This window comes from Tiliqua scincoides, chromosome 4 (genome assembly GCF_035046505.1).
Source record: "Tiliqua scincoides isolate rTilSci1 chromosome 4, rTilSci1.hap2, whole genome shotgun sequence".
NCBI lineage: Eukaryota > Metazoa > Chordata > Lepidosauria > Squamata > Scincidae > Tiliqua > Tiliqua scincoides.
The window spans coordinates 46,874,136-46,897,071 of NC_089824.1; the positions used below are offsets into that span (position 1 = coordinate 46,874,136).

The following is a 22,936-nucleotide window of genomic DNA, read 5'->3' on the forward strand; positions in this document are numbered from 1 at the left end:
CTTCTCCCGGGTTATTACCAACTTCCTATCATTCTGGTCTTTTAACATGCTTCTTTTTATTTCTGCAGTCATTTCACAGTCCAACCGTTCCTTTTGGTTCAGGTGGCCCTATAATGTTAGTTTACTGTCTGAAACATCTCCAGCCTCAAAGCATAGTGACTCAACAGCATTACCCAGTCATCCCCAGCCTCCTCGGAGGAGGACAAATAAATCCTCTTTCCCTCCCCTTCTGCTCCCCATCTTATTTTTTGTAAAGGAACTCTCCTTTGATGTTGAAATTCCAACCTGATTCTAGTTACATCATAATCTATTTTCTTCTAAATTACGTATTTCTTCCTCCCAGCACTCTTCCACTTTCTCTGTTACCAAGCCTTTCATTTGTATATTTGCACACTTTAATAACCTTCATGCTATTTTGCCCCATTTTAGTGTTTGTGACTCCTCATTCTCCTTTTATCTTCATTGCCATCCAAACCTTTATAGGTATACCTTTCATCATCTGACGTCACGCCAATGCAGATTAAACTAAACTCCTCCTCAGAACTTTAATTGGCATTGGTATGGAAAGAGCCTTGATTTTCTAGATTAGAAACCTTTTTGTCTGTCCTTTCTATCCCTCTTTCTAGTATCTGATCTTCATTCTGTAATTCACCAAAACAAAATTCCTCTGATTGGAGGGGGCAACGCCTGACCAGAATTTAATCATTATGAGACTTGAGGAAGAATTTTTTTTGCAGACTGGTTCTATTAACTCTACATGACTGGAAACAGCAAATCCAAAAATATTGATATTGTCAAATGTTACTCTCATGTTAATTTCTGAGCATGTGCAGCTATTGGTGAAATCAGCAGTGTTTGCACATATATGTCCTTGCACCTGGATAGTAAAGACATCTTTATCTGGGTTTGAGTCAAGGGTGGTGTGATATAGGACTGATCATATGATATAGGACTGAACATATAGAACCTAGGGATAATAATAATAATAATAATAATAATAATAATAATAATAATAACTTTATTTTTACCCCACCTTTCTCCCCGAAGGAACTCAAGGCGGCTTACAACAGGTTAAAACAAATTAAAAACATAATTTAAAACAGATAAAAGCATATTATATCATAAAAACAGCAGTCAGATAAAAAGCAGTCAGGTAAAAAGAGCATAGAGCAGCAAATCGTAAAAGAATCAGGCCTATAAAAAATATTAAAAGATGTTGAAAAGATGTTAAAAAGGCGGAGAACTCAGAAGGCTTGTTTAAACAGAAGGGTCTTCAGGCCTCGCCAAAAAGTCTCAAGAGAGGGAGCCATTCTTAAGTCAAGGGGATGCAGAACACTTTTGAGACTTTTTGAGTGTTCAAGGTGTTTTTTGTGTGTGTTCAAAAGTCCAGTTTCCCAGCATTCCTCTTTCATTGCCAGCTTCCCCTTCCCCCAGGATTGCTGGCTCTGCTCTTCTCCTGCCATCTCTGCCAGTCCCTGCGTCTTCCCCAAGAAATAAAACCTTTTATGGGGAAAAAGGGAGATGATAACAGGCAATAAAGTGTTCTTTTCCAGGCAGAAGTTTCCCCCATGACTTTTTAAAAATGATGTTTGCCATCTATAACATTTATAAGTACTTGAAACACATTTAAAAAAAAAAAATTAAAGTCCTCTGCTAGATTAATTAGAAACACCTTTTCGTTGATCAAAATAATTTAAATCAGTTAATCCAACTGATTGAATTTTGCAGCCCTATTTAAAACTGATGGAGGTATTGCTTGTGAAAACAGATCAAGCATATGAAAACAGTTCAAGGAGCCATAGATTATTGATTTTAATATGCATCTAATATTTTAAAATATCATCCCTCAGTGTGATTGGAGGTAGAGCAAATGATAGGAACTCAAAATTCATGCTGAAACAATTTAATGTGCTTGATGCTTCAGTGAGATTGCTCACATGAGAAGTGCACTTGTAGGCCACAGTTTTAACAGTGGTTCTCTATTTAGCACTGGGACCCACTTTTTAGAATGACAATCTGTTGTCACCCACTGGCAGTAATGTCACTAATATGGAAGTGATGTCATGGCCAGAAGGGATATCATCAGTTTAGGCTTCAAACCTAAGCTGTGATCAGCCAAAGGTCCCGTTACGCAGAGCACTCATGCTGTTATTGTGCATAACTTGAAATTCAAACATTCCAGTTCAGAAGTTAAAGAAGAACATAGACTTGGATCCTTCTCCAACCACACAACCCTCCCCCCTTTCCAGTGTCCCATCTTCCCTCCTATTCAGGGCATAACATCATGCCTCTTTCCTACCAGGACCCCCCCACCCCCGCCCAGCAGCTCCATACGCTATTTTTTCAACTTTTTTTCAGTTATGGCTGAACTGGATCCTATGTGCCCCACCTGAAATTGGCCCACCACCCACCCAGTGGGTCTTGACTCACAGTTTGAGTAACTTTGGTTTAAAGTATCCCTTTCAATGAGTACAACAGGGTGTGGGCATGACATGGGGGTTTTCCTGATGACCAGTGGCAACTCTTTGTGCTGTCTTGGAGATTACTTCTGAAGTCTATTCATTTCACATTTTCAGCATGTTTTAGAGAGGCATATTCTATGTGGGAGGGAGGCTGTAGGGTAGATTCTTTCATAATGGTATGGCTACAACCATTTTATAGTGCCAAAACTCTACTTTGAAAGAAAGCCAGCAAAGCTACAGGTAGTTCTTCTATTTTGGGCTTGTGTATGGATTGCCTGTCACCGAGGCAACAAAACCTGGAGCTCCCTGCTTTCTACTCTGCCTAGTTAATAGCTGTCTGTTCACCTTCAAGTACCCTAAAGTATCTTGAAAGCCTCTAGGGGAATTTTCCTATTTCTGGGGAAGTGTAGATGAGATAATCCTTTCTTCTTGAAATTCTCAGTTTAAATGCTTATATATTTTGTTACATGAAGACAGGGGCAATCCAAGCAGATTCACTGCTTGGTTTGCACAGAGTCACCACATCTTCTAGCATGAATCCCCCCTTCTTTGCTCACACATGCATTAGCAACCACTACTGCTGCTGACTCTGCTGCCCCCTTGTTAAAAGAAGCAGCTGGGCAGGCAAGGAAAAGAGAGCGCTCCCATGCTCTGCCCAACTTGTTTGTTTCAACATAGCTGGGTGGAAAGCAAGCAGAAGGTGGCATGTACAGTTAAGGAGGCGGAGGCATCCCTTTCCTTCCTTTCTTCCTTTCTTCCTTTCTTCCTTCCTTCCTTCCTTCCTTCCTTCCTTTCTTTCTTTCTTTCTTTCTTTCTTTCTTTCTTTCTTTCTTTCTTTCTTCTTGCACTTCTTGCAAAGTGATCCTGTTTTGATTGCTCATGGAATGGGAGTGATTGGAATAGGGTCAACAGAGTGCCTTGCTGCTTTTTCCTGCCATGCTGTCCCTGAGGTTGCTTGTGAGTGCTAGAGAAAGAGATGGGTGCCCACTTCCTCAATCTTCCTCTCTCATATTCTTGCAAATGAGAAGAGGATTGGAGCACTGATTGTAATGACTGGGTGGGTGGTGGGCCAGGAGGGGGAAGAGGAAGACTTGGAATGCAGGACACCCAACTGGAGGCTGCCGCCACTGCCTCCAACCCATTGCTCAAAGCAACTGCTTCAGTCAGCGTCATGGCTGTGCTGGTCCTGCGTGGAGGAGTTTTGGTTCCCATCCACCTCTGGTTCATGATGTTATTCATCAAGATGCCATCCTGTTCAAACTGTCTGGGAGCTGGAGGCATGAAGGTATGATCTTGATACTAAAGTGAGATGCACTTTACAATCTAGAGGGGCTGAAGTCTTTTTGATAGACAAAGGGAGCAATCCTAACCCCTTATGTTAGTGCTGGACATAAGGGCAATGCAGCTCTGAGGTAATGGAACAAACATTCCCTTACTTTGAGGAGGCCTCCATGAGTGACACTCAACTGCAGGATGTAGCACATGTCCCATTGGCACCGCTATGCCAATGCTGGAAAGCACTGACATAAAGGGTTAGGACCAAACTCTATCTAAGAGTCTCTAACTCTAAGAGAGAAGCATTTGTTTTTGAGGAAAAAGGTCAGATCATAAAAATGTCATTGCTCACCCAAAAGTTGGAGATGATGACAAGGCAATTGAAAAGCTATGGAAGTTGCTGGAGAAAAAGCTCAAGCAATCTAGCAGCATGATCCTATGCATGTCTACTCAGAAGTATGACAACTGAGTTCAATGGGATTTACAGCACAATCATATGCATGTCTACTCAGAACTAAGCCCCACTGTGTTCAGTGAGACTTGTTCCTAGGAAAACGAGTCTAGGATTGCAACCTAAGATGCCTGATTTAGTGAAAGAGTACCTAAGTGAAAGGTCCTGCTGGGGAAAGCTGGGTAACCTCAAAAAGAAAATTCTCCTTCCATAAATTGCCAAGTACCAGCACTGTGAGAATGTGGAGGTCAGGAGAGCATTGAGCAGATAAAGGAGAGCTTAAGTAACATGATTTGTCTAATACAGGGATGTCAAACTCATTTCATACCAAGGGCCAAACAGCATTCATGGTGCATGCTGAGGGCCGGAAGTGATGTCATTAGGCAGGAAGTGATGTGATTAAACAGGTCATAACCAAAAATAAGCACTTTTTCTCACATAGGAACTCATTAGCTGCAAATGACAGAAGAGAAAATACACAAATCTTGATCATATTTCAAGATATGGGAGAGCCCAATTTTCATGTGGGCTGCCCTTATAGAAGTAACACCTCAGCACTGCTCAGCAACTGAGAGCCTGACGGCCAGTTAAAAAGCTTCCATGGGCCGCATCCGACCCCTGGGCCTTATGTTTGACACCCCTGGTCTAATAGGAGTAAGTGCTCGGTAAGATTAGAAGGCCCCCATACCCAGAAAGAACAGGTGTAAGCAAGTAGGTTTGCCAGGTTAGATCCACTTAAAAACCGGATGCTTCTAATGCAAGGCTTGGTGATATCACAAGAATGCCAAGCCTTAAGAAGTGAGGGACAAATGGTATCAAAAGGTGAGGTGGAGCCCAGTAGCAGTGTAAAAATGGCCCTAAGTGAACCATTGCGGGAGAAATCAGGATAGTTTTGGGCAGAGTGGCACAACTCTACTCCTTAGCAATCCCTCAAAATATTATCCCAGCCTTGAAGGAGATATAGTCTGTTGGGATTTGTGACAGTGAAGAAACTCTCTGGTCAGAATGTAAAGGAGATTTTAGTTAGTCTGAGAGAGAACTATCCAGTGTCAAATTGAGTAGTCCAGTTCTCTCAGGAAGGAAAGTTTATGACGGGGCCTCAGATGTTACACTATGTGCATGGAACTCACCACATAGCCCTTTGGATCATGACTGTAATGAACAGATTGTGCTAATTAATGTCACAGCAAATTCAAATTGCTGTTTCCTGGACAAACATATCTCATATGTATCGCACCATATTAGTTGCTCTGTTATTTAAAAAGCTGTTTTTAATGCTAAAGTAATATGTCACTGGTGACTAAATGGCAAATGACTTAATGGTACTTATAAATATAGTGCAATGATGTGAAGGTATTGAAATGTCCTTCTTCATAGATGAGCTCTAACTTTGTTGATGAAGAAGTGTAGGGTCCCTGCCTTGGAGGGGCCTGCAGCAGGCTTGTTCCACTCCCAGGGAGGCCTCAGATTAGCTGGAGAAAAAAGGAGTTCCAGCACCCTTGTCGTCGTCGTCATCCTCCCTAGCAGAGCTGCCAAACCTGGCCTAGGAGCAGGAACTGTTTACCGCACAGCTCCCTGCTTCACACTGCCTGCCTCTCATCCCTGGCCTCCCTGTTTTATGGAGCAAGCCCGCCCCCTTTGGTCCCTCCCCTTCCTCCAGGTGGGGCAGAAAAGGCCTTTCCTGTTCCTGGCTTGTTTCCTGCAGTGTTCCTTGTTTGCCCTGCCAGCCCCCTCTGGCTGGTTGGGGTGAGCCAACCTTCTTTGTCCCCCTCAAGGGTAGGGAAGTCTCCCCACCCTGGGCATGGGGTGCCTGCTCCAGGGTAAGTTGGGGGGTCAGGGCATCTTAGAGGGGCCCCGAAAGAAGTTATTTATCTTTAGGTCTTCATCTTCATTGTTGGCTTAATCATTTCATACAATCAATGGTTATTTATAAAATAGAATAAGTAATCCAGCTATTATTGAGCCTCATTATTCTAATTTGATAAACCATATGCCGATAAATATTTTCAGTATAAGTAACTTAGAATGTAACATTGAAATAAATAGAAAAAGTGTTCAGTGTTTCAATGCTATTTAAGTAAAATAGTTACAGCCAAATTCTTAATTTTTCTACAGCAGCCAGTCAAGACATATTTTTGTGTGAAAACTTGTATACCACCTTGTCATATTGAATATTGAACAAGGTTAAGGTTACAAATAAGCAATAAACCATTTAGATGTGCTAGTTAAGGTCCATTTTATCAATGCACTTCCACTAAGACACATACTTCTAGCTGGCAGTTTGGGTAACTTAATGTTACTACAACTGCTTTGGGACACATGTCTCACATACATGTGCACCCCAAAAGAAGCACAGCACACCTATCTCCCAAACTTGTACCAAGGAACGAGGGAGTCAGAGCCTATAGCCTAATCCTATTCAGGCTTATGTTAGCAGATCTTGTGATCCATCAACGTAAATCCTGGGCAGGTGGCGGGAAAGCTGCTCTGCTGTTCAACAGACAACAGCTGCCAGCACAAATGGCCATAGGTTGCATGCAGGTGACAGTGGCCTGCAGAACCCCCACTGTCTTCCACCGTTGCCGATAAATCGGTGGCAGTGGTGGCTCAGGGGAGGATCGTGGGCAGATCAGGGATGGGTGTTTAGGTTCATAGACCTTGAGGATGGGTCCTAAGTTGATGTCTGTGCAAAACCTAAGGACCTAACTTAACTCAATTCTACCAACCAAAATATCCTGGACCGAATGGCTAATGCTCAGTCTACTGTTGCCCTCAAGTATTGCTACTTGATGAAGAGTGGAGTGTTGCTTAGAAAACCAAACTGTATCAGTGGAACTGTATTGGTTGAATGAAGGTATCTCTCAGGTTTGTACCTTGGGCACAAGGCATCTATTCAGTATTTGAGATGAAATAATTAAGGGACCATGAATGCTTAATCTGGATCTGGGCAAAAAGGCTATTTTCCTTCCTATAACTTTGATGGCCTTCCTATAACTTTGATCCCAAAGGATCTCCTCTATGGAGAACTCGTGCAAGGAAAGCGCCCTACAGGTAGACCACAGCTGCGATACAAGGACATCTGCAAGAGGGATCTGAAGGCCTTAGAAGTGGACCTCAACAAGTGGGAAACCCTGGCCTCTGAGCAGCCCGCTTGGAGGCAGGCTGTGCAGCATGGCCTTTCCCAGTTTGAAGAGACACTTGGCCAACAGTCTGAGGCAAAGAGGCAAAGAAGGAAGGCCCATAGCCAGGGAGACAGATCAGGGACAGACTGCACTTGCTCCCAGTGTGGAAGGGATTGTCACTCCCGAATTGCCTTTTCAGCCACAATAGATGCTGTTCCAGAACCACCTTTCAGAGCGCGATACCATAGTCTTTTGAGACTGAAGGTTGCCAACTTAAACTTTGGCCAAGTTGTTGTCTTTCTTGACAACTTTTATCATGGCAGTCCATCCCAAGAAGGAGGACCAAAATGGTTGCTGTTTGGCAACTTGAGAATCAGATTTTCAGGTTTAAATTCTCCAGACATTGACAGCGATTATAACAGTGATTAGTCATAGGGGTTTCAGGTGCCTGTTCATCACTTCATCCCTTTTTTGTGAAGGCTCCTGTCTCGGGGATTACTGTTCAGCGCATTTCTGCTAAGTAAATTCAATTTGGGTCCATGTGACTTACATCCTAGCATCCCTATTATAAACTATCAGATAGTGAATTTGCCCTGGAACTCCATCAGGATGTTTCTTCACTGCTGCCTATGATGTCATGTTCTGTGATGTTGTGCTGGGGAAGGAGATGGCTTACTCCATGCCAAAAACTCGTGTGTTGGTAAAGAAAATATTAGCATCCAAGCCACAACTTTACCTATTTTCTCCTTGGGTTTCATTTCAGTGGACAGTTTATAAAAGTCCTCAATAGCCAAAGAGTATGTTTACCACTTTTTCTTCAGAAGTCTGATTATCTTGGATATTGAGAAGATGAATTATATTGGTTCCTGATTCATTAAAAAAAATCTTCCATTTTATGAGTCTCAGATTCCCCAATAACCTTGACAGCTGAACCAGTGTTCCATGACAACAAGCAGACCATTGATAAATAGCAACAAAACTATTAGTGCTTGAATTTATGAGATGAGTAATAGAGAATCTAAATTATAGGCTTACTGTTTGACAAACTACAGCTTGACACATCTTTGCAGATGTGTGTGTCGCATCTCAGAAAGAGAAACTTTTTAAACACTGTCCTCTTGCACATTACGTGGAACTAAAAACAATGAGAAGCAATAGAAATGTCTTCCACATAATATTCCACATGATATTTATTTTCTAAGAAAAATTTGAAGTGGGAGATTGCTTCATAGTCAGTTCTAAAATAATGACCAACAGCATAATCCTATGCATGTTTACTCAGAAAAAGTTCCACTGTGATCAATGGGGTTTTCTCCCAGGTAAGTGTGTATAGAATTCCAGCCCAAAGCACATTCTTAGACTACAATCCTATGCATACTTACCTGGGAGTAAATTTTATTGACTATAGAGTGGCTTACTTCTGAGTAAACATCATAGGATTGCATTGCTACAGTTGTAGCATTAAGTTGGGCATTTACTTAGTCAGAGGAGACGGGCAGTCCAATCCTTAGCTGCCCGGTGCCCAGAGGAGCAGCAGTGCCAAAATGACTTCCTCTGCATCCTATGGGTGCCACAGCAGCCGTTCGAAGTCTCCTTGGGGGAAGAGGACATTTGTTCCCTTCCCCCAAGCAAGGTCGCAGGCCCTGCGATGGGTCTCCTCCAATCTGTGCCAGCTATTTTGCTAGCACAAACTGGAGAAGCTGTGTGCTGGGCTTTTCAACCGAACACGGAGCATAGGATCCAGTGGTGGCCTCCTCTGCCAGTCCTACCCCTCTCCTGGGCCCAGTCCTCCCTTCCTTCAACCCCATTCTGCCCACTCCTCACTACTCCTCCCTGTCCCTAAAAGTCTTACCTCCGGCTATTGCTGCAAGAGTGCTGACCAGCCGTCCCCACTGCATTGAGGCGCGACACCTCAACTGGTGCTGTCCCTGCGTTGGCATTCCCTACTCCCAAGATGGCATAAATGTGCTTTATGGTATGTTTACCACACCCAGTGCTGGCTCTGGAGCTCAGTGCTGCCACTGAAAGCCCATTGGATTTGGCTCTCAGAGAGCGATATGGAGCAGGGAAAAGGGGATAGGATCTTGGCATGCACCACTGCTACTGAGATCCTTCTCCTTGCACCAGCTGTCCAATCTGCTTCCTGACCCAAACCATCCTTGGTCCACACCCTCACCCTCAGTCCACTCCCTACCACCTCCATCTCCAACCTACCCACTCTGGTGGGGTGTCTGGGAGCTACAGGACCCCTGGCCATTTGCACCACTGGGAGAAAGCACACAACTGTGGGGTCTGCCACCATAAGTCTGGGATAGATTAGGCACAGAAAGCTCTTAATTTTAATTATTATGCTATCAACTAGGATATTTCTTTACCGGAATACTGCATACCCTTAAAATATGTGTACTGGGCATAATCATTGCAACATCATGAAACTTATTTTGCTTTAGCAGATAAATGCCACATAAATCACAGTGATTTCAAACAGTGGGATTAAAGTACCCAATATAATGCACTCTTGTTTTGTCCCACATTATAGCAAAGCACAAGAGTTCACCATTTAGATGCATGTTGCTGTAACTTCAACAGCAGTGCAGATCTTCACATTTGTTTCCATGTCCTTCATGTTTGTAATGGTGAATTGCCAAGAACATGCCTTGCCAAAATGGATTTAAGAAAGAAAAAAAAGCAAAAAGCTTAAGTTAGTCATATGCTACCATCCAAAACAATCAGAATCAGAGCCAATTTAGTGCACATAAGTTACCTTGGAAGGATTAATTTATGATGTTGAGCCTCGTAATATGTGTAACCAACAGGGAGCTGTCTGGAGACAGGGATTTTTGCAAATCTTTCAGCTAGATCAATGAGCCAAACACAAAATCTAGCAACCAGGGGCATCATGTAGATTTGTGATGCTCCCTAGGGGAGCTGGGGTCCAGCAACCAATGAGTGGATTACACTGATCCATAAATGCAGTTTTTCATCTGTGACAGATATGATATAAATGCTATTATTCATATTGCGTAACTGAGAGAACAACAGACCATGAATATTGCTTATGCAAAATAGAGAAAATTGTAGAATTTTAGAGCAGGTGAACAACCAACCTTTATGGGAACGTATAATGTCACATAGACACATCTGAACTATGCTACATCACTTTAAGTGTCCTCATGGCTGTTCTTGTCACTGATGCATTAACTCCTACTTAACTGAGGTTGGGTTTGCCAATATTCCAAGAATCAGCATCACTGTCCAGGTGACAAGTGAAAGCAATTCTAGACGCTTTCAATGTGATCTTCTGGAATGTCTCCTTGCCACAGGATGTGGTGACGGCATCTGGCCTGGACGCCTTTGAAAGGGGATTGGACAAGTTTCTGGAGGAAAGATCCATTACAGGGTACAGGCCATGATGTGTATACGCAACCTCCTGATTTTAGAAATGGGCTATGTCGGAAGGCCGGATGCAGGGGAGGGCACCAGGATGAGGTCTCTTGTTATCTGGTGTGCTCCCTGGGGCATTTGGTGGGCCGCTGTGAGATACAGGAAGCTGGACTAGATGGGCCTATGGCCTGATCCAGTGGGGCTGTTCTTATGTTCTTACTTAATGTCCAGCATTGCATCCAGTTGGGGGGAAAATATTCTCCAGGCACAACTTCAGTTGGAATTGGCAACTCTAAATAAGGTGTATAAAATATGGTGTCATACAGCACTGCACCAGCATTATATCTTTAGTCACAGAGACAGCACAGTCAATGCTGGCCCTACTGTGGCAGGACCCTGCCTGAATGGAAGCAGGCTCAGCTCTGTGGACTTGTGGCCTGCAAGAGCCTATATAGTCTCTGCAACACACGCTGTGACTCTGATTCACTTTTTTTTTCTCTTTGTAACACGATGGAGTAGATGCAACTGATCACCTTCAGAGCCAGGCACCACAGTGGCATGTCTCAGGGAACTGAAGGGACAATTTCATTCAAACTATCTGCTCGTGAAAGTATGTTCCAGGATGTCTCAACATTACTCATTATATAGTCACTCATTTATGTTCTAATGTCTTGACTTCAGTAGACTGTGAAGATCTGGCCTACAAGATTTAGCAGAGCTATGTTATTTTATTGAGGAACTTATGTTTTTCTTGTGATAGTATGCCTGCAGTGTGACAATTCACAGAATCATTCAGAAATGTACTAGTGTATTAAAGTCCAGGCCAATACAATAGCAGCTAGGCAGACAAACAAAGGCATGTGGTATTTAAGAAAAGACCGCACAAATTAGCAAAATGGATAATTTTGCCTATGTATATAGTACACGTGGGTCACATCACAGTTCAGTATTATTGATTTTTAGCAGATCATTTATGTAGAACTTTTCATTTGCAGGAGCTTAAAAATCTATACCTGGTTCATTTTCAGAAATCACCCTTTGAGTATAAAATATTGAGCGGGACAAAAAAAAATTCTGAGTAAAACATGTTTTAAAAACCACCAATTTTCAGATGCCAAAATCCTGAATTCCTATGTGACTTTATCCCAGATTCTAGTACAACCTTATTAGTTGGTCCGTAATGAAACAATTATTCAATCTATCTATTGTACTAACTCATCAGTTTCAAAAGGATATGCCAAGTTGGGCCTTCTACATAATAAAATAACAAAAAGGGGAACAAGATTTGCAAACATCAGTGAAATGAAAGTTTACAGCTTGTCTCCTCCATAATGTCATACTCATTGACACGGGTTACAGATCTCACACTGGCGCCCTCCAACCTTACCCAACTGAGCATAACAAAGGGCACAATCCTAACCAGGTCTACTCAGAAGTAAGTCCTATTTTGTTCAATGGGGCTTACTCTCAGGAAAGTGTGGTTAGGATTGCAGCCAAAGTTGACGTGTGTTACTGGTAGTGCAATTTTCATGTTAGGTCTTTCCAGCGGTTAGCAAATCACTATAAATTTTTTCTTATCCGTTCCTGACCAGGTATTGTCTAGTTCAGGGGTCTCCAAACCCTGACCTGGGGGCCAGATGCAGCCTGCAGAGAACCTCTATCCAGCCCGCAGCCAGACTTTGATCCCCTGAGAGCCTCTGGCCCACCTGACCGAACACAACCAGAGTTGTGCTTGTGGGGTGGGAGAATGGGGGTCCATTTAAGGGTATTCTTTATTTCTTGGGCTGTGTTGGTGCTTGGAGTAATCCTGGACATTTGAGCCCATTCATTCATTCATCTAAGGTCCATCTCTAATGTATTTATTTAAAATTAATATTTAATATTTTTTCCCGCCCCTCGACACTGTGCCAGATATTTGATGTGGACCTTTGGCCGAAAAGTTTAGAGACCCCTAGTCCAGTCCAGAATAATGCTTACATTAATATATGTTTATTCAGGATTAAATATGGTTTAGGACAGCGCCACAATGCCCACCATGGTGAACTCACAGGAGCACTGCAGGATGTCCCCTACTGGCTCTTCCGGGAGCTGCCGTCTTGAATCACACAAGTTCAAGTGAGATCTTGTGCAATTCAAGATGGTAGCACCTAGGAGAGCTGGGCAATGGCGCCATTGCTATAGGTTGCTATAATCGCAGGGCGCTGTGACTGTGGTATGTTTGGGAACCACTGGTTTAGGATTTGGTTGGTTTTGATTTTTGATTTTTAAACTCTGATTTCTGGAAGCAATGAAAGAGAAATGGGATGGGAAGGTTCACTGTGTCTTCTTCTAGTTCCAACAGCTCCAATCGAATCCATGCACACACAAAAAGACCCATTTGTTTAGAACTGTAATCGCATTAACCTTCTCATTGTTTTTCTTCTTTCTTGAAAACAAAATATAGACTTGTGCAATGCTTTTCATGCTCATTTATTCTATTCATTTATTCTCACCATGAATGCAGTGCCTTCAAAAGCTCTATTGCTAAGAAGAGAAAAGCTGAAGAACATATTTCAGGAGTACCTGTCAACAAAAGGAAGTCCCTGTTAATGAAACCCCGACACTACAGTCCCAGTGAGGAAGGCAAAGGTGAAAATGAGAACAAGGTGGAATTGCAAGATGATAGCAATGTTCTCAAAGCAGGTATCAAGGACAATGCTCTCCACATGAATGCAAACCTTATGTTCCAAGGGCAGAGGGGTGATGATGGTGGTATGTAGGTGAAATCTCACTGGGTACCATCAAATGGAGGGTAAAGTGATTTGGAAATGGTGCGTGAAAGTATGTTGAAATGGATAAATTAATATAACAAGCTAAAAACAAGATTTAAATCTTCTGAGTTCAGCAAATATAGTATGAGTCAGAAAAACACTCACAGCACAATCCTATTGTGGCTCCACTGGCACACCAGTCACTGTACTGGCCTAGAGTATTGCAAACATGCCGTAAAGCATGTTTTTGACTACTTGAGAGCCAGCAGTGCCAGTCAAAAGGCCTGTGCTGGCCCACTAGTACTGCATCCTAACCAGTGGCCACTGGTGGAGATGAGTGCTCCACTGAGCAGTGGAGGGTTAGGGTGATGGTGGCAGGAGGGTAGAATGGAGGTGGGGAGAAGTGTTTTGGGACGGGAAGGATGGAATGGGGGCAGATCAGGCCCAGGGGGCAGATCAGGCCCAGGAGGGGACGGGATTGGCGGCATAGCCCTCTTCCATATCCTATCCTGGCCTGAACACCCTAGACAGGGCTGCTAATATTTGCCCCAGCAATTTAGCTGGCAAAAATCCGAGTAGTCCCATTGGGCAGGCTGGAGGATTACTTGGGGCAAGGGGGAAAATATCCTCTTACTCTGAGGAGACTTCCAGACTGTTCCTTACCTGCACTGGATACAGCATAGTCCATTCAGCCTAGCAGTGCCGGCACAGGTTATGATTGGGCTGTAAGCTGTTGAAGCACTTGTTAAGATGGGTTGTCAACAGAAATGTCACATTATCAGGTAAGGATGCTTCTGACTTGTCTCCTGGATAGAATGATTCCAATTTCCCTTGTCCTGATCATATAGTGGCACCAATATGCTTGCTTCTAATTTGGGTTTCTGGATTTTGAAAAGACCACGGGGCATGTGCTGTTGGCTCTTGCTGCAGTTTTTTCTCCTTTAAGATAACTCATGTGCACAACAATTGTGCATATTGAACCTACCGTTTTCTGTTGGTTTTTGGCTTTGCAGATGCAGTCATGAACATGATTATACCACTGTTCCTTCTAGTTAATGGAAAACAAATTCAATACTAAATTGTTTCAGTGATTCAAAAGTGACTGGCAGCCCAATCCTACCCCCTGCCAGCCCATAGCACCCAATGCTGCTGACGGGGTGTGCACTGCATACTGTGGTAGGGGGTGACCAGACAGCCCAGAAAAGGTAAGTTAGAGCCTTTTTAACTGACCTCCCCATAGGTCTCCTAGCTTCCAATGGGTATCCTCAAACCTTCGCCAGCTCTTTTGCTAGCCTAAGTCTGAGGATTCTTCTGGGATTGCATCTGGGCTGGGAAGGGAGATAGGCTCTCTGTTCTCCAGGCTTTCTGTTCTCTGTTCCCCCTCCCAGCCCTGAACCACACGCAGCCTGCTCCCAATCCCAAACTGCCAATGATCCTTCCCCGAACTGCTCCTGATGCCAACTTACTGTTGACAGTATAGGATGGCAGAGTTTCAGTGCGCCCCTGTACCTGCACTCAAACTCCAGCCATTTGCACTATGGCCATAGCCTTCTGAGCAATGGAGCAGCAGCTAACAAGCTCCTTCTCCTCTTTCCTTCGGAAAAAAAGAATTGGACTGAACAAGCAAGCGTTTCACCCAGTTTCTTCACTTCAGCAGCTATCATGGCATCCCAGAGCAATAACTAAGTCCCATGGATACTCAGAGAGAAGTGGGATTCTCCAAAAAGTTACTGAGGCCTTTTAAGTAAATAGGGATAGGTTCCTTTGGGGACCTGATCCTGCAGGTGTCACCAAGCATTAGCTGACATTGAAGGTAAACAGGTTAGTGTTTTGTGCCTCCCAGGATTCTGTCCAGTAGTATAGCCACGGGGAGGGGTGCACAGCACTAAGTTTTGCAGGGCACATCAACACGCCGTGTAAGCTGCCTCTCCTCCCTGCTGTCAGAGTCATTCCTGGTGGCGGAAGAGATGCCTCCACTTTACTATCACCATCCAGAATGGCTCCAACAGCGAGGGGGAGGCACTTACATGGCACACTGAGGCACCCTGGAAAACTCCATCTTCCTGTACTCAGAGTAGTGCTCGGCTGAATATTTTTGGCCCTTGCACTTTTGTTGATCTTTCAGACTTGCTCAGGTTGGGAGTGAAGTACTTTTGATGGAAGTTTAAAAAAAAACCCAACTCTTCACTTCTATGGGGGGCTTCTATGGGGAAGATTTTCATGGATGAGGCCAGGGCTTCTGAACTGAATTTTACCAGTGAGTACAAAGTTTCTTTTGGGGCCCTTCCCAAAGGGGAAGTGGAGGAGTGAAACAGGGCAGGGGAGGGTGGTAAAAGCCAGCAAAGTCTATGGCAACCAGGTCTAATGGGCTGCCTGATGTGGAACCCAGATCTGGTGCCTGGCCTCTTGGTCGACTCTGCCTCCTTTTTTTTTTGTCCTCCTTGAGGCCAGCTGAGATTCCAGGAAATTTCCGGCTACCCTCCTTTGGCACCTTGACACCCTTTTGGGCCCTGAGCCCAAGTACAGTGTACCCCCTGTGCACCCCCTTCTCTGAGGCCCTAGATGAGGCTAGGGACTTGCTGCATGCATGTGGCACTAGGTCTTGCTTTAATAGAAAAAGTTGTCAACATTATGGGCAGCAACTCTGAAGCACTGCTTGTCTTTGCAGTGCCCAACCTGGCTCTTGTCAAGCACCACTTTCTCTTCTGGAATGCACTTGCCCTGTTTTACTTAACTGCAGAGCAACAGAAGCCACAGGAAAATCCTGCAAATGTTTGCTTTCAACCCGTTCAAAAAGTTACCCAAGTTCAAAAAGTTCTAAGAATACAGTTTCCGTGGCGGTTTTCAAGCCAGGCCACACACAGATAAATTCTAAATGAAGAGTTCCAAAAGGCTATATCTTCTGGTACTGGTCCAGTTCTCCGAAGAAAAAGCATAAGAATTAATAAATATTTTCTTTTAATATATAACGAACAGTTGAACCAAACGATTATGTAAACTGGAAATGACCCAAAATGCTAACAGTTTGGCAGCCATAAAGTGAAATGCATTGTGGTGACACATGTGCATTTGTGTCCTCCTCCTCCCTTCCACAATAATCTGCACTTAATAGGAATATTTTAAACTATGTAGCTAAGCAACAGAGGTAATTGTTGCTTTCTAGAGCTTTTGTTAGGCACTTCACCATAGCCCAAATATGCATAATTAGGTATAATGTCTATAAATCATTATTGTACACATGTGGGTAGTTAAGTGGATTGAGAGAATAGTTCAATGAATTGGACATATTCGCTGAAAATGCTTTTTATTTGTTTTCGGTAGTTGATAATACTTTGAAATTATGATAACACTTTACACTTTCTCGTAATAGCTCACTGTTGCAGAGACAAAACTTCATTTGCATTTGTAGATGATCTTTAATTTATTATTTAAACCTGGAGGTGGTCTGACCATGGATTCAGCAAAGAAATGGGCCATCTTAGCTTTTATTACAAGCTTGTTTATCTCATATTTTTTTTCCCCTCTAGAAAGTAAAATGTGGAGTGTTCCAGTTTATGTTGAATACATCCCAACAAAAGAATGCACCCTATAATCAGTATTATTGAAGGGGCTAGTGTTGTGGCTGAATTCTTCCCTTCATCCAAAAATGCTTTTAGTTACTATGGTAATATTTACTTGATCCTGGCAGACCAGTGTTGATTTTAGGGAGATAATTACCAGAAAGGAAGATGATGGAGATGTATTTTGGAGTGTCCTTGTCAGAAAAAAAAAAAAATGTTTAGAAAAAAATTAAATGAGACACAAAGGATTCATTGTCTTTCAGCATTTGACACTCTTTTCTTATAGCCCTCATTACCTATGGTTTCCTACTGTGATATATAAGAAAAAGGTTTCTTAACATGAGATACATGTTTCTCTTGTAATCCTTTAGGAAAATGGAAATCTATTCATTTAAAAAGGCACGTGTATGTTTTTCTTCTTTGTGATATAATGTATTTAACTGCTGTGTTTCCTTGGAACCTGTAAAGTATAGTTTGTTTAGCGAAGGTTTTCCATTAAACCAAAAGTGACCCAGAGCTTCCAATTTGTAAATATGCTAAGGAAAATAATTTGTGGAGAAGAATAAAAACTGGTCAAAGGGATAAATTGCTATTTTCATCCACACATGACCCAATCCTATTTGCCTTATGACCGCGGCATCCTGTCCCACTGTCATAAAACAGCTGCCAAAAAGTATGTGGAGCATGCCACTGGCAGCCATATTTGAGCCACCACCATAAAACAGAAGCAGCAGCAGCATTGGCAGAGCAGAGCACTATCTGCTCTGATGCAGATAAGCTGCATGTGGGGGCAGGTGGATAGGGAGTTTAACGCGGCAAGGAGAGCGAGAAATGGGGCAGGGAACAGGGCCGCCAAGGCATGACGGGGGAAGCAGGGACTGCTACTGGTGACACTAATATGATATGGTCCCTGCCCAACCTTGCACACCCCCTGGGAGCACTTGAAGTTGTGCCAGCCAAAGAGCTGGTGCAGGTCTGATTGGACCCAGAGTGATAGGGAGCTTACCTGGAGAACAAAATTATCTTACCCCAAAGAGATCTCCTGACAATGCAGCTGCATAAGCACTGGCGGTGGGGGATAGGATTGGGCTGAAAGAGAAATAACACCTCAGGCCTGGGCTCCTATATTGCATTGATGTGAGTAGTTTTGAAAAACTTAATGTTTCATAAAAGCAAGCAAGTGTAACTAGGGCTGATGTCATAGGTGGTTCATGATTAAGGTGGAGCTGATGATCCATGCCTGTCTGCAATCATTCAAGAAAATATGCCCACCCACCCAATTGACTGATTCCTTTGCAGTGGCAGTGCTGGTGTAGGTTGATTGAACAATTCATATTACCATGTCTTCATCTTTAGGCATCTGTCTTAGCCAATGGGATCATTCTCCAAAAGTCCATGCATTTTTATGTGACCTGAAGGTCTCCCCCATTGGCAAGTGGGCAGGGCAGGTGAAGAAACAGCTGTCCCTTGAGGATATCCCTATAGGATGCCTATAAAACTAGGAGCAAGTTCACCAAAATGCAAGACTTTTGTCACGCATCAAATAGTAAGCATTGCCTAGGCAGGACATCTTCTCCGGATATTGCTTAAGGCTGCAATCCTAACCACACTTTCCTGAGAGTAAGCCCCACTGAACAAAATAGGACTTACTTCTAAGTAGACCCAGTTAGGATTGTGCCCTAAATTACTGTGCCAGAAGAAAGCATAAACATTGCACATGTGATAAAGCAGCTGTATGTCAGTTTGAGCATATTTCAAACGCAAATACGCTGCTATGGGTTCACCTGTGAGCTGAACACATGTTGAAGCAATTGCACAATTGCTGCACCAATCTGCTCAGTCTGGATTCATAACACAACAGATAGACCATTTTGCATGGGTTCTCTATAAATCAAGTTTAAAGAATTCTGTAGTACTGTGTCATGGTGTTTGTTCTGTATGAACCTTGCTACTGTTCATGAAACCGATCTTGCTGTATAGTGAGGCTGTCATCTCACTTCACTTACACTGGGGTATCCTCACTGATGTGAACTGGACTGGCTTGTAAGTGGCTTGTGGATCACGGCCAAGTTTTGTCTGTGGACCTAATTTATTTTAATTTCCTGCTTTTCTCTTGTTTTCTTCATCTAGAAGAAAGCATTCTAACACCACCAAAAGGTGCTCCTCCTAATTTGGATGTGCAAGGAAGTGCTCATCAAAAGAAGGAGAATTACACTAACTACCAGGACCTAATGACCAAATCTTTATTTAATTTTGAAAAGATAGCAAAAGACACACCAAATCATCCCGAGAATAATAAAGAAACTAACAATGGGACACCGTCCTTAAATACTGAGAATAGCAATATTGATGAATGTTACATGATTAATGCATTAATAGGAAAAGACAAGATTGATGTTTCAGATCCACAGTACTGTTCCTCTGAGGACAATGAAAGTAGTTCTGAAATGTTGGACAATGAATGGGATAGTTCATCAAACTTCTCTGAAGAGACCAGCATCAAACTTCCGGTAAATAAAAAATACATTGTAGGATGTAATCAGCAAGATGCCCTAAAAGTGCCAGGAGTCAAAAAAAGGGAGAAAGTGGACTTGGAGAACTCTGAAACAGTGTGTGACTCAGAAACAGGTCTGCAAGGATCACAGGAGTTGTGCATCAGACCTTTCAACAAGGGAACTGAGAATCCATTTCCAGAGAGTGAGGAAGATGAGTGCCTGTCGGAAAATACTGAAGTGTCATTTGATCTGGACAAAACAAAACAGAACTTGAGTTTGTTGGAACAGGCAATAGCTCTGCAGGCAGAGCAAGGTCACATCTTTCATAGCACCTACAAGGAGCTGGACAGGTTTCTGTTAGAGCATCTTGCTGGGGAAAGAAGACAAGCCAAAGTTATTGAACTTGGTGGTAGACCAATCTACAAGCGTAAGTCTTTTTCCCTTCTCAGGCTGGATTGCAGATTTCTTTCCACAACTGGCAGTTTTATTTCCCTCACTGAGCTGTCAGTTTAGCAATCTGAGCATTTCACTGTGTGATTTTACTTTGTTTAATTGTGAGTTTCCAGTAAAGGATTCTATGGATCTCTTCCTGCATTCCACACTGCATGGCAGTTTGAAACCTATGACTAAAACAGAGCCTTCTTCAGGCCTGTATCAGCCTGACTCGGAGGAAGATTGTTTCTTCCTGGTGTGTTGGTGGTCCTCTTCCTGCAAGAGGCCTAAGCCCCAATCCAACTTTCCAGAGTCAATGTAGTCATCCAATAGAGGTGTGTGCTGCATCCTGCACTGGGGGGGGGGGCAGTCAAAAAGGCCTCCTTAAGGTAAAGGAATATTTGTTCCTTTACCTTGGAGTTGCATCACGGCTGCATCAACACTGGAAGGTTGGATAGGATTGGGCCTTTAATTATTCTTCTGTGGTTCAGGGCACAATCCAGAGATGACTTTAGGCTGACGCAAGTCCCTTGCGCTGGCCCAACATTGTTGCAAAAGTGCCATAAAGCATCAGAGGAGTTAGGCTGGTGCAAGGACGTGTGCCAGCCTCCCAGTGCTGACGTGGGACCTGGGAATGGATGACTTGCATCAGCCAAGCATGGCCAGTGCAGGGGTCTGGGGGGACCTGAGGAGGGCAGGAAAGAGGCGAGAGGGAGGCATTTTGGGATGGGGGGTGGGCAGGAAGCAGAAGGCGGGGCCAGGATCCGGCAGTTAGGCCAGATCCTAGCCCCGTTCCCAGGTGGCCTGGGGCAGTCCTGGGCTGCTCGGATTTGCACCATATCTTTAGGTGGTGCAGATCCAAGTAGCCCCATTGGGGCTGCTGTGGCTCTCCCTGGGGTAAGGGTAAAACATAAGAACATAAGAACAGCCCCACTGGATCAGGCCATAGGCCCATCTAGTCCAGCTTCCTGTATCTCACAGCGGCCTACCAAATGCCCCAGGGAGCACACCAGATAACAAGAGACCTCATCCTGGTGCCCTCCCTTGCATCTGGCATTCTGACATAACCCATTTCTAAAATCAGGAGGTTGCGCATACACATCATGGCTTGTACCCCATAATGGATTTTTCCTCCAGAAACTTGTCCAATCCCCTTTTAAAGGCGTCTAGGCTAGACGCCATCACCACATCCTGTGGCAAGGAGTTCCACAGACCGACCGCACGCTGAGTAAAAATTTTTTTCTTTTGTCTGTCCTAACCCGCCCAACACTCAATTTTAGTGGATGTTCCCTGGTTCTGGTATTACGTGAGAGTGTAAAGAGCATCTCCCTATCCACTCTGTCCATCCCCTGCATAATTTTACCTTCCCTTGCCTCAGTCTGACCCACAAAAAGCCTTCCCCTGCCTCAGTCTGACCCACAAGCAGACCAAAACTTGCGCTGGAAGCAGTACAGGCCCACCGGCCCACCTGTTCCAGTGCAAGTCAGGATTGAGCTCTCTGTTAATTACAAAAAATGGAAGGAAAAATGTTACAGTATTTGCCTCTCTTGGTATCGGAGAGGAAGGGCTATACACTTTTGCCAGTGGTGCACAAGGCTGTTGTTACCACATCCCAAAGTTAGAGAAAGTTGTGGTATGCAGTTACCTAAATGCCTTGTAGACTATTGATTCTGTTTGATAATGGAATCCTACAAGAAACAAAAAAATATATTTGGAAGAATTTGAGTAATATGAGTGCTTTCAAGAACATTTGCATATGTTGTGTAATATGGGTCATTACACATTGCATTGCAGATTCTTATTGATGTGACATAGGCCCTAGGAAATCCTTGGTTCTCAATTATAACTGAATTCATTGACAGATTATATACATTTTGAATTGTTTTAGTTGTGTGAGCCCTAAAATCCTCAGTGTCATAAAATTCCTTAGGAATGATTCAGTTCAGCATATGTATTTTTAAATACTGAATTTTCAAGTAAATGGAAGATTTTTTTAAAATCTTTGTTTGCATTTACTTTGCATTGTAGAAAGTATGTATTTTGTATATAGATATATATCTATTGTATTTTTCATATCTATTGTATTGTCAGGCCTGCATAAATTGTGGGTCACAGGTTACACAGGCCTCTATTAAGGGAAACTGTAGCCTAAATCCCAGCTCCTCTATAAATTCAGTGGAATCACATCAGTTCTGTTGATGTGGCTCCCTAGAACGTTGTGATCTAATGGAGAAACCACGGGGAAGTGCGTATTTGTGATCTGAGAATATCATAGTGGTGGATAGCCTAGGCCAGTCCCAATTCAAGGGCAGCTTCTGATTTTCCTCACACCCCATAAAGACATGAGGTATCGATTGTCATCAAAGGGCCACAACTTTATTGAACAATTTACAACCTGAAGTGAGCGCTTCCTAACCCCAACTCAGCTATGCTCCCTCAGCTGTGTGGTCACACTGTCACACTGCTCTGAAGTCGATTATGTTTCATTTTTTATTATGCTTAAATATATTTGAAAAAAACCGATATAGTCAAACATAAAATAACTGCTGAGCATATGCAGTAGGGTAGTTTATCTCACTGCTTTCCTCGTTTTGTCTGTATTTGGTCTGTGGAACATGTTGAGATACTTTGCCTATGGCAGGAGTTCCAAACTTTACCTATAGCAAGAGTTCCTCCTGGCAGCTATCTTGAATACCTGTTCTGCCCTAGGCTTCAAAGTTACTCAAGTGCAAATTGGGTGAAAAATGGCCACCTCTGTGAAAACTGGTGGTGACCGTGTAATGGTCTATTTTGTTACCCATTCTGCCTTGGGATGATACTGAATCTGGGGCAGAAAGCACAATCAAGGTGGCCCAAACCAGGAAGGAATTGTACATTGGAGCTCTTGACATCACCAACACAGGCAGCAGTGAAAACAATAGTCAGAATTTTCTGTCTCTAAAAACTTCTGAAAATGAATGGACAACAAAATGTTGGTTCCAAAAACAGACCTCGGTTTATATCCA

At 43.3% G+C, this 22,936-nt stretch overlaps 1 protein-coding gene across 1 annotated transcript in view; it reads left to right on the forward strand.

Annotated features, from left to right (window-relative positions):
- The window catches only part of ST18 (ST18 C2H2C-type zinc finger transcription factor), a 155,884-nt gene that overhangs the window by 81,033 nt on the left and 51,915 nt on the right, over positions 1-22,936 (forward strand). Inside the window, exons 4-5 of the mRNA XM_066625063.1 lie at positions 13,198-13,376; positions 19,135-19,926. Coding sequence (XP_066481160.1) covers positions 13,198-13,376; positions 19,135-19,926 — 971 coding nt within the window. The remainder of the gene's footprint in view (positions 1-13,197; positions 13,377-19,134; positions 19,927-22,936) is intronic.